The sequence below is a fragment of the Adiantum capillus-veneris genome, chromosome 3 (assembly GCF_014529385.1).
Source record: "Adiantum capillus-veneris isolate H3 chromosome 3, ASM1452938v2, whole genome shotgun sequence".
Classification (NCBI taxonomy): domain Eukaryota; kingdom Viridiplantae; phylum Streptophyta; class Polypodiopsida; order Polypodiales; family Pteridaceae; genus Adiantum; species Adiantum capillus-veneris.
In genome coordinates, this window is record NC_140933.1 from 132,744,512 (window position 1) to 132,757,192 (window position 12,681).

Genomic DNA, 12,681 nt, shown 5'->3' on the forward strand with positions numbered 1-12,681 from the left:
ATTTCTAAAAAATTGAACTATTTTCACCCAATCAAGCAATGCACACACTCAAAAATTAAGCACAAACGATCAATTTTTTTGCAATTGGAACTGAATTTAGGCTTATACCTAATGATTTTAGATAATTTTCATGAAAATTTCATAATCAAAAATCATTTATGTGTCCTAATTGACCATTAATCATAAATAAGCAAGTGGTCTTGGATAGGCGCACACACTCAATTTTTGCCCAAATTTTTGGCAATTAGGCTTATCCAATGATTGAATTAGCCTAACATACACATCCTTTACATGATTGCATACTCATGTATCATCAATTCCATCACTTTATATGCATGCACACACTAAAGATTAGGTGCACACACACTTGAAATTTTTGACAGTTTTTTTCCTCTTTGGTGTGTGCATACACACTATGATTTTTATGCACACACGTGAATTCTTGATAGGAATCAAGCATTATTTGGATACACACAAAGTTCATTAGTCACAATTTGACTATCAATTTAATTCAAAGTGTATCAAATTAGGTGCAAAGTGTAGGTCAATTTGTGTTACACACCTAATTTTAGCAAATGATTAACAACATTGAACCTCATTAATCAATCAAAAATTGACATAACAAGTGAGTGCACTTACATCATAATTACACTCCAAGCTATTCCTTTGCTCCACGCGGAGTCGCATCATTACCATCACAAGTGTGTGCACCATCAATTCGGCTCCAAAATTGACCATTTGTAGGTCAAAAAATCACACACTCAAATCCTCAAATTAGGCACAAATTAGCACAATTATCTTTATTAGAGTGATGATTCCACCTCTTGCAAGGGGATTTCACATACTTTACACTTCAAATGTCAGTGGTTAGGTTAGTATGGTTAGCCAAAATTAGTAGAAATTAGTATAATTAGCATGGAAAGAAGCGAAGTTAGCAAGGGTTAGCATGAAATTAGTGCAATTGGGGGTTTGGGGTATTCATAACTCAACATTAGCATCAATTTACAATCATCAAATCACACCAAAATTAAGTTACACAAACTCAAAAACCGAGAAATTAGTAATGAAATTACTCTATTCTACACATCCTAAATTCAATAGCTTAGGTTATCGATCCCTGGCAACAACGACGCCAAATGTAGGGATGCTTTGTAGCACGACCTAATCGCAACCCACAAAATTGTCAAATTGTGGATCGAGCAACCCGGCTAGGGCATGGAAGCACAAGCCTAAGATGAATGGAATAGAGGATTCAAGAGATCACCTCTCCATTGCAAGTAGAGATTAGCCATGGCAAGACTAACTCTAAACCTACTCTAATCACTAATCAATTAATCTCCTAAACCCACCGAAGTCCGACTTGCCATAGACTAGAAACTACAAACACACTAATGATAAGCACACATTAATTACCACATGTCAATTAAGGCACTTCATCAATAGCTTACACACACGAGGTGAATGGTGCTAGAGCTCCATAAAACCTATCTACACACACAAGCAAAGGATAGGACACACACACAAATTAGAAGATTAAGACCCAACTTAATCACCCTAATTTATGATGCTAAATATCACAAATCAATTGCTCGTAGAGAGATAAGAGTGGTTACTAGCAAGAAGTACATACATCTCTCAAATCTAGAATAATGAAAGTGTAATACTACTTCATGACAAGATGAAATGTAGAGAAGAAGTGACTAATGAGAAAATAAGAATTAGATTAATCAAGAAGAGCTTACACTAATTACAATGGTTAGCACTAGCCTCTCAAGCATAGACATTAAGCTCAAGGCTAAGCCAAAGAGTGAACACTCTAAAGAGAGGGAGCTCTCAAAAGTGGATCCTCAACAGTGGATACTCAAGAATAAAGCCTCCTTACACAGGCTTCCTTTTAATTAAGGGCTTTCACCACTTTCCCTTGTACTATGGGTTTAAGCTTGAGCCCTTAAACTACCATACACAACTTTGGAACTCCAAGTGAGCCCAAGACTTTACAAAGTGAGTGGGAAATATTGTGACATCCATAGATATCTCCTGCTTGATGCATATGTGGTGTAGCTTGTGTTAGCCGCTGCTAACAGGGGAGGAGCTTTGGAAGGAGGTGTTGCTTCACGGGATTCGTGCCAAAGTCCCATAGACAGCAAACCCATGGAGCCCTTGCACTTGTTGGATTTTCACGGAGATGGGCAGAGTGGGCCTAAGTAAGAGATGGGAGGACCGTTTTGATTTGAGCTTTGATCTTGGGAGCCTGTGTCAAGATATTGTAGAGGCTATACCAACAAAGTGGCACATCCCTCTTGAGTTGGAGGCTTCCTGTTGGATGGGGGCTTTCACTCAATTGGGGGTCCAAACAAAGTGCCCCTTTGGTTGAATGATGCTTCTAGCAAATCCAAGTTGTGGGCATCAAGGGGAGGACTAGAGTGGTAGACCCAGACATGTCAGCTCTTAAGTCTGGATACTGGTGATTATGGGTGTGGGAGAGCCGCTCCTTGGTGCAAGTGAAGTGGGAGCCGAGGGAGTGGTTTTCGGGTAACCCTTTTACTCTTGTCGATCACTCGAGGACTCCTTTCTGCCGGTACATAGCACGGCTGAGACATCACATACTTGCAGCACGGAGGGACATTTGTCCTGCTACAACGGATTATTAGTGGGAGGAGGATCTCACATCTGAGTTTCTTGGAAGATTTTTGGGGGTGTATGTGGGATAACAGACAACTAAAAAGAGTCACTATGTTCTAGTGGTGGCTAGTAAACTATTGGGTTACTCCAATTGGGATTTGGTTCGTGCACAATGGTCACTCTGCTACATGTTTTGCCTGTGACCATACAACTTCAAACACAAGGCTACTGTCTATGGGACTACCCCATGGCACATCAGGTCTGACTTCAAATACTTTGATTGATGGCTGAACTTTTGCCAGTATACATGGGATGTTGCAACTTGGTCCACCCTTACGAGCCCAGCACTTCGCTTCGAGATGACTTTAGTCAGCAGGATGATTGTGATTTGGGAGGGTTGGCCTAGACTTCAGCCTGCCACAAAGCTTGTATCTCAGGAGTGGAGAAGAGATAAAGAGAGTTGTTGGGAGCTCATCTATAGTTTGATACTTTGGTTTATTTGGAGAGCCCGATGCTTCTGCATCTTCGAGGTTGGACATGTGCCAATGGTTGAGACTGTACGAGACATATGGCTAGAGCTAATTTATAGGCTTAAGGGCCATTTTGGGAGGCTTCGGAGCAGCCCCGAATACATGCGGGAGTACCGTGAGGTTTTCTTGCAACTTTGGCAACCAGGTCCTTTCTTCACCATAGCTCATGGGGCACCTAGATGGCACTACCACCCACAAGTGTGATTGTTTCCTCCTCCCATATCTTGATTCGACCATCATTGGACTTTTCATAGGGAGAGTCTCCCCACCCTTTGATGTAGCCCTCTCTAGTAGGGGCAGTTTGTAGCCCATTAGGCGGGTTTTTTCAACTAATGGAAGGATCTTTCTTTGGAACAAAACAAAAGTAATTACAATGTAGGCAATCACAACTCACTTCAACCAAAGACCATTTCAAGACCCTTTACATAAGTTTTTCCCATCATTACAAAAAGTAGCACCTAACTGCAGAATGATCCTCATAAAGAAGATTTACTCCAGAATCATCATCATCAAAAAGTGCAGAATCATCATCATCAAAAAGTGCAGAATCATCATCATAAAAAAGAATTACTGTAGAATCATCATCATGAGAAAAAATCCCATTACAATAAACATTTGTGACACTCTAATGTGGCAACACAAAACTACGCCGCCACTCTTCGTGCTTCAAAGTGGCTCGGGAAATATAACAACTATGGCAACTTCTTTTGAGGTGTGGTCCTTTCCACAAATAGCATTACTTAGCACATGGTGGATTCGGCTAGCGGCTCGGTAGCTCTTCGAAGTTGGGTGAAGGCTCGATATTGAGCACAAGGGGGGTGTGTGTGTGCAAACCTTCCTCTCACCCAAGTGTGGTAGATTGGTTATGCCATTTCCCTATTGAATATCAAGTCTTGAGTTCAATGCTCCTAGGATAGATCATTGAGGTCTCTTGGGATAGTTTCCTACGATGTCAAAATTCTCTTCTTCTTCTTCACACGTGGCAAGGATAGTTTTGACTGGTGCAGCCATATGAGTTCCTATCCGACCTCCATGGCTAGTAGTTTAACCCATGTACCGAACATAGTCCTCTCCAAGGCGGACGTCTATGGCGGGCGAGCAGCAGCAGCACGCACAACCATATTGGCTCGCCAAGCTGGCCGTGAAGAGGAACAGCAAAGAAGCGGAGCTATCACAAGGCTTGTTCTCAGCAATGAGGGCCGCACCAAGCTCGACCCCTCCTCTGACAGAAGCTTCTACTCATTCCCCCGCTTCGTCACCCATGTCGACGACGCCTTCTTGCAGACCCTCACCCAACTCTACAGGGATCGTATCCCTCCCAACTCAGAAATCCTTGATCTCATGAGCTCTTGGGTCAGCCACCTTCCCCCTGAAATCACCTACACTCGCGTCATTGGCCATGGCCTCAATGCTGCAGAGCTTGCTCGTAACAAGCGCCTCAACTCTTTCTTTGTCAAGGACCTCAACCAGGACCCGATCTTTGAGGCGGCAGACGGCAGCTTCGATGCAATCATATGCACTGTGAGTGTTCAGTATCTTCAAAAGCCAGAACAAGTGTTTGCAGAGATTTACCGGATGTTGCGGCCAGGCGGTGTGTGCATTGTAAGCTTTAGCAATCGCATGTTTTACGAGAAGGCCATTGCGGCTTGGAGGGAGGGCACTGCAGTGAGCCGCATTCAACTGGTGGTTCAATATTTTCAATGCATAGATGGCTTTACTGAGCCGGATGTAGTTCGAGGCAATCTGCATTCAACTTCTCCAACAAAGCCATCTTCGCCTCTTGATTGGCTTCTAAGCTTGTTCAAAGCCACCCAGAAAGACCCATTTTATGCCGTAGTGGCATACCGCAATTTCAAGCCAATCTGAATGAACGCAGAATTGCAAGCGGTTACGGGCATTTTTATTAATTTATCTCTTGCCAACTGTGGCAAACCATTGTAAATACAGAAAATATTTGAATTATAATCTGTCAAGGTACAGACAGTGGTTCTTTTATCATGTAAGTGGCATGTTTATAGCTTTCCATGACACTTTTTACTCTCAAATTGTTCTGTATTGGAAAGGTGCGTGATTGCAACTACAGACAGGGAAATAGTTCGCGTGTATTTTCTTCTAAGAATGAGTATGTTCTTAGGAAACTATTTGAGGTGTATTTCTCCACTTACATAGTTTCCTTTTGTCGCAGCATCCTGGTACCTTGCTGTTTAGATGTAAAAAAAAATGCATAAGTGTGGCATAAAGGGGCAGTAGTTTTCAACACTCTTATCCTTATTGTCAAGCATTTAATGGATAATGTCTCAATGGTCGTAAGAGCCACCCCTATAGGGTCATTATGGGAGGCTGCCCGACATACCTCGCTAACCTCCTCCTTCACCTCATCCAATGTAGTGCACCACTTGAATGCACTTGCAATTTGGAGAATTGTTCAACCACCCTCTACATTGAAAAAGAGATCCTTAGTGTGGTGAAGCAAGTCAATAGCACCTTTCTTCCTCTCACAGAAGGTTTCGTTTGTCTGCATCTCACAGAAGGTTTCTTTAGATTGGAAAAACTTGACCCAACTGGCTTGTCAAAGAATTACCATGGGGTGGTTCTACCATTCAAAGCATGCTCAAATATAGATGGCGCTGGAAAGTCTATGGAAAAAATCTCCAAACTCGAGGCAGCATAGCTTCTCATAAGACTTCTCGAGTTAAGCTCTCTGGCATGAGCTCTCTAACATATGAGCATTGACAGAAGTTCACCACCCAACCATAGGAGTCCCCTTCATATAGACTTGGCCATCCACACTTGGCGAAACATTGGTCGAGCATGCCCAAGTTTATGGTGTGCCAGACTAACACCTCAATAGATGTCTAAGCCTCCTAAGATCTCATGTGGACTATCTGGAATCCAACAATACCATCAGACACTCGGAGCTAGTTTGTAAGGAAACATTGGCCAGCTAATGTAGGAAGAAGAGTCCTTGGCTACAAGCATACCTCAAACATGCGGTCAGATAAAAATTTGCTATAAGGAAACAGCTACATACTCATCAATCATGCTCACCGAAGCATGTTGTACATCAGAACATGTAGTTAACCTCTCATATAGCCTGGCCTAACACCATCAGATGGAGTAACGGTTGAGAGACAACTGTATCTTGCACAAAAGACTCAACAAACTAACAACCATCCGTAATATGTAATTGATACAAGCAATTATAAGCTGCCGCAATGGTCACACGGCTTCATAACAGTGATGATATTTCACATCCATACCATAAGTGAGGATCAATCTTGTGTTCCGTGCTTGGCTGTACTAGTGCAAAAATAGACATAGCTGATGGCTAGAAGGCAACAATAGGAATTTAAAAGCAAACAACTTGAAAGAAGTCCAGAGTGTTAGCCAATAAGTTTGGATTTAGAATCCCAAATTCTGGAATCTACACACTTTCTTGCATGTAAGGAGTCGTTAAGTCTAACCTACTCGATCCATACCACGTCTGATGGTAGAAGGCGCCCTCTTGGCCCCCTTTAGGAACCATTACCTTAAAAACCATCAAGAATCAAGTCATGTACCTATGTTAGACTGTGAAATGAAAGGACTTATTGACAAACTAAATTGTTCACAAATAATAAAATTTTGAATGTCCGCCTCACTCTCTTCTCCTCTAAGGCTTGTTTTAGAAAGCCAAAAAACCTAATGTAACTTAATACACATCGCTGCTGCCAATAGACACCCAGTGCATGATTCTGAACAAGTATGGTTCCAAGTAATTGTGGTTTGGAATTCCCTAGAACCTGGATCCCAAATGCACAAATCGGTAGAAAGTACCAACTAAAGCATGGTACTCCATAGATAAGGTGTTGGTTGATGGTTTTTGACAAGCTCCCATTCAGAACACCCATCAGTTACTCCCAAACTAATGAACATCCTAATCCCTTGGACCACCACATTGAGCTTGATACCAGAACAATATGGAGCTCCTTAAGAGATATGTGTGTCACTACGTAAGCATTCACCCAAGAGGTGCGCGTACAACTCTCAATGTTGTCAACCTTGGCTAGGTACTTAACTTGTATTATGCCAGATTTGACTTAAGGTTTGTCCCCATACATGGCAAGGTTTGTCCCTATACATGGCCATCTGTGCTCCATGGTCCTGCTCCTATAGATGACATAACAAAACACCTTCGAGGTGTTTTGATGCATGCAATGAGGAGGTTGATAGCAGAAGTCATTAGCGTGTGAGGTACATTTCGCATGTACATCTGTGAGCTCTTTCCACTACCACCTAAGGACTCACTCTGCAAAGGCTTTTTAAAGGTCTTGCAGATCTGAAAAAACTAAATCCACATATATATTTGAAAGCACTATGTAAGCAGCAGAATGAGTCTGATCAAGCTTGAAACACTGGCCTGCAGCATAAGAACCCTTTTCTGCATTACCATGAAGTTTGCACGCAGCAAGCAGACAGAGCCATGCTACCAACCCACTGCCAGAAGGACACTTCAGTACCACTTCCTCTGCTTCATCCAAGCGGCCAGCACGTCCAAGCAAGTCGATAATGCACACATAATGGTCGATCTCATGCGCATATCCACCGTCATACATGTGAAGGAACAGACACCACCCTTCTTCAACCAATCCCACGTGGCTGCATGCATTCATCACAGAAATAAAGGTGATAACGTCTGGTTTTATGCTATGTGCCTGCATTCTCCAAAACAAAGCCAATGCTTCCTTGCCACATCCATGCTGCCCAAATGCTGCAATCATGGCGTTCCAAGTAACGTCGCTTCGTTGATGCGTACTCTTGAACACTCTCAAAGCAAGCCCCAAGTTTCCACACTTGCTATAAATGTCAATTAGGGCATTCCTGACTTTAATCTTCTGATCAAAGCACATGATTAGAATTGCGTGGTGAATCTCCAGCCCTACTTCCAATAGAGGCATGTTGCCGCAAGCCTCCATGGCATGTATAAAAGTAATGTCATTTGAAGACACACCTTCGGACTGCATGTTTTGGAGGCACTCCAACGCCTCTTCATTGCAGCCATTTTCCACAAGCCCTCCAATTAATGCCGTCCATGACACCACGTCTTGGCAAGGCAAGGTGCTAAAAATATTTCTTGCAGTGTATAGATGCCCACACGTCCCATACATATTAATGAGTGCAGTGCCGACAATTGTAAAGCACTCATAACCAGCACTTCTGACTATGGCATGGAGCCGCTTCCCCTTTTTAAGCGATGCAAAGGTGGAGCAAGCATCTGTTACAGAGATCAAAGTAACTTCATTTGGTAATACAGCCTCAATCTGCATTCTGGCAAAAGCATCAAAAGCCTGCTTGTGCTGCTCATTCATTGTCAATAGAGCAAGCACCACATTCCAAGACACCACATTGGGGCTTGGCATCATATTGAACACTCTCTTTGCATGCTCTATGCCCAAGTTGCGTCCATACACATTGATTAAGATGTTCCATGAGAAGGTATCATGATTGGGTAGCCGGTCAAACGTAGCTTGAGCCTCCTGAACGAGTCCGCATTTGCCATACATGTGCATAAGGCAGTTTCTAAGAAGGGATTCCCATCCATGCCCACATTCAACAACATGATGATGAACTTGATGTCCCACGAGGTGACATTTTGCATTACCGATGCGTTTAAGCAAAGAGCTAACTGTAACAACACGTTGAGGTTTGTCGAAGAGGGTATCCAGACCAAGCCCACATGTTACGTTTCCTGCATCCGTGCCATCGAGACTGGAATTTTCTGTGGAGGCGCCATCTAAGGCATACCCACATGTGGGGTTCGGCATGCGGGCTGTATGGGCATGGCATAGTGGTGGGTAAGGGTTTACCAACCTTCGATGCATTCAGCAACATGAAGCATGCAACCTGTGCCATTACCACCTGCGGAACTTCCTGTGCAAGCGCCATTTAGACATGCAGGGTTCGGTTCGCGAAGGAGAACTTGGAAATTGAGGCCAGGTCGGAGAATGGATCGATCCTCGGTAGGGGTTACCAGCTGGGGAAAATTCGAAAAACAGATGGAATCTTTGTAGGTGTGATCAGGCGGAAAGGACGCCAGGTGTCGAGCGAGGAACGCACAAGGGAGGTAGGAGGTGTCCAGCGAGAGTAAGAGCTGAGTCGCACTGGATGCTAGTAGGGTTATGAGGGTTTTTTGAAAGATATTGAAAACATGTGGTCGCACCCATGAGGAAAAGAAAAGGCTGTTGATATTCAGGGAAAAAGCCACCACATCTATTGGTTTGAAAGGTGAGAGAAAAACTCCCCTTTGATATTCCCCTAAAGAATAGCTTTACCCTTGCAATTTTACATGGATTAGTGGGGTTATTGGCAAGCTTCTACATTCACGTACAACTTCCAAGATTAGTAAGATTCTTGCGTCCCTCTCCACCCACTACCCCTACTCCTCCTGGGTGCAACTCAGCCCTAAGGGCTCGCGAGAGGTGAGCATACAGGAGCGTACTAGGGGAGTTTTTTTATATTGTATGGGTTGTTTCCGTGACAAGACCCCGTGAATGGTGGGTTGGTCACGGGCTCCATCATGGAGCACATGGTGCTAAATCTGTGCAAGTTCGACCCTCCATTCCCTCTTAGAGGCTGAGAGAACGACCTTCCAAGGTTGAGTTCCAAGGTAGGGAGTAGGAAATTTCGAGGAATCTCTTGCCTTCCAAGGTTGAGTTCTAAGGATAAGGGTAGGAGATTCCAAGGAATCTCTTGAATGATTGAATAAAATCAACAAGGAGCCAGTAGGCAATAGGAGTAGAGCACGAGAGCTTGGAGAGGATGTATGTGTGTGATTAATAGTGTCGTTACCTTGACTTCCTATCAGGGTTTTAAGAAATGCAATAAGGACAGCAATACCATAAGGCATGAATTCATTGGAGGGTCAAAACCCTCCAAAAAGGAAGCGTACAAATTGAGCTAAAAAGTGGACTAAGCTTTTACTTATTTTGGCTAGAGTTGCAAGTTGGTAGAAGGAAAAAAAAAGGCTCCAATCATTGTCACTGCGGCAAGCCGACGGGGCTACGAACCCAAAATGGAGGTAATGAAGACAAATCCTCAAGTAGGGCTTCTTTTGAGAGAGAGAGAGAGAGAGAGAGAGAGAGAGAGAGAGAGAGAGAGAGCACCATCTGCTATGCTCTACATGGTGGTTGACAATAGAAAGAGATACGCGAGAGAGAGAGAGAGAGAGCACCATCTGCTATGCTCTACATGGTGGTTGACAATAGAAAGAGATACGAGAGAGAGAGAGAGAGAGAGGGCACCATCTGCTATGCTCATAATTTTTGAAGGTATCTGGTTAAATCCACCCATATAAACGGACTAAGCGTAGGGGCCATCCCATTCTAATCTTGAATTACTAATCTAGATGTAATTAAAGAGCTCAAGGTCGTTGTTAGCAAAAGTGAAGGTTTGAGGGAGTGGAAAAAGCAAGGCAAGAGGAGACAATACCTTGGGAAGTGCAACAAATGAGACGAGGGGTCAGCTACATGTAGGGGTCTCCAAAGATGAGTGAAGGTGTTGCTCCATGATATGTGGGAAGAAGAGGTCAATGTGCCTTACCATAATAAATAGAGAGAAGAGTGAAACGGTGCTCAAGGAGACTAACAATCCTTTTTTCTTTTTGCCTAAGGTTGCCAAGAGAAAAAGTCATATGTATGAGCACTGCACATGAGCGGTAAGGAGGCTTAAGAGGGCCAAGTGGGCCTAAGATTGCTACTTCAAGTTTTGCCAATTTTGGAGCCTGAAGACGAAAAATGGAATTTATTGCGTATGTAGATCAGAAATCAATAGTCACTTGTAATTACTATCCTCTTCATGCCATAATCTTCAACTAGAAAGTCTAAGGAATGAGGTATATATGGAATGGCTACATCACTTACTCTTTCCAAGCTTCCATCATGCTAGTTATGTAAGGATAATGAACGGAAGCTTGAAATAGAGTAAAAACATGTGAGAAAGAAGACGAAAGATACAAGAAAAAAGAGCTTGTTTATTAAGTTGAAGCTATGAGTACCACAACATGGCGTTATTAAGGGAAGATTAATCTACAACAACATTCTTGTAGTGATGTTCGGCATAGAGTATGCAAACTTCACCAAACGGGAATTTATCCTCCTCCTCTTCTAGCCTGACCTTGACAAAGTCTATGATCGGATTTCCTGGTCATACGTAGAAGATGTATGAAGGCTCTAGGCTTTGGCCCCCATATGTGTCAAATGGTACACACCCTAGGAGCAGATAGCTACTTAGAGCTTCTCTTTACCAATAAAGTTGTGGGAGAATTCAAAGCCAAAAGGTCAATCAAACAAGGCCTCTGGCCCCTCTCTTCTTTGCAATTGGCTCTCGACCCCTAACTACCATGCTTGAGACAAGCGATAAGAAGGGGACAGTCAAGGCCTTTCTCTCCCTAACAACAAACAACTCCCCGACAAATCCTGGCCAATATTTTTGTTGATGATTTTCTATTATTCTTGAAAGCCACCTCTTAGATACTTAAAAAGACTAGAGAAATAGTTCAACTGTTTGCCACAACCTCAAGTTCTAAATGCAACATTGAAAAGTCGAGACTGATTTCCCTTTCAAAGAATGATTTATTTGCCCTGTCTGAATGGTTAAGAGAAGTTGTTTCTAAAGAAGTAGTGTTTTGCCAACTTGGAGCCCAATTGAAGGTAGGAATGACAAACAAAAGTTTTAGTGGGCCATGGACAAAATTAGGAGCAAGTGAGAAGATGGGAAAATGTACTTCTTCCCTTCAACATTAGAGTGAAGGTAGTCAATTGGTTCACAATCCCTTAATTATCCTTCTTCTGACAATTCTAAAAATGACCAAATGCAATTGAGAAAAGTTCTTGAAACCTGTGAAAAGTTTCTTATGGAAACATAATTCCAAAGATACGCTACCACGGCAATGGGTAAACTGGGAGTGGGTTGCTAGACTCAAGGAGGAGAATGGAATTGGGATGTTCAACGTGATGATACATGTGGAGGCCCATTGTGCCGAATTTGTGGCATCAATAGCAAACCAAGATTAAGCATGGGTCATTACGACATGGGATATGATAGACAAGGTAAAACTCTTCTCCCAAGGGGGCCCATGGAAACAGGTAGGAGCTCACAATAAGTTGTTGGTACCACGTTGAGCAGACATGAAGCTGGGCGGCAACACAAGCAAGCTAGTAAAAAAATGTGCCAAAATCATCAAAAGCACTAGAATGGGGAGAGACAATCAGATACTTCAAGAATTCCATCATCCATTGGTCCCCTCGGTCGTATACGATTGTGGTGATTTCTTGAGTTCATTTCGGAGAGAAATAGCCAAAAAATCAAGACCAAAGGATTAATACATCTTACGTAGTTCTAGGACAGAGGTAGATTGAACAAAGGATTGATATATCTTACGTAGTTTTGGGACAGAGGTAGATTGAACTAGAAACAATCATACCAACTAGCTACCCAGTCTACCTCAACGAAGAAAAAATATTATTGGTCAACAGAGTGGTTGAAAGATTTG

The 12,681-nt window shown here is 42.9% G+C and overlaps 2 protein-coding genes across 2 annotated transcripts; one reads left to right on the top strand and one right to left on the bottom strand.

Moving 5' to 3' along the window:
- The first annotated feature begins 4,138 nt into the window (after positions 1-4,138).
- LOC147461738 (uncharacterized) lies at positions 4,139-5,150 on the top strand. The gene has a single exon (XM_086509196.1). The coding sequence runs from the start codon at positions 4,164-4,166 to the stop codon at positions 5,016-5,018; it is 855 nt and encodes a 284-aa protein (XP_086365322.1). The 5' UTR covers positions 4,139-4,163; the 3' UTR covers positions 5,019-5,150.
- A 143-nt stretch (positions 5,151-5,293) lies between these two features.
- Positions 5,294-9,296, bottom strand: LOC147461739 (pentatricopeptide repeat-containing protein At1g08070, chloroplastic-like). The gene has a single exon (XM_086509194.1). It carries the CDS (start codon positions 9,011-9,013, stop codon positions 7,454-7,456), a length of 1,560 nt encoding a protein of 519 aa, XP_086365320.1. The 5' UTR covers positions 9,014-9,296; the 3' UTR covers positions 5,294-7,453.
- Between the last annotated feature and the right edge of the window lie 3,385 nt (positions 9,297-12,681).

Bases quoted from the DNA above. Each gene is read 5' to 3' on its own strand.
- LOC147461738 (XM_086509196.1), top strand. From the start codon at position 4,164: ATGAGTTCCTATCCGACCTCCATGGCTAGTAGTTTAACCCATGTACCG.
- LOC147461739 (XM_086509194.1), bottom strand. From the start codon at position 9,013: ATGCATCGAAGGTTGGTAAACCCTTACCCACCACTATGCCATGCCCAT.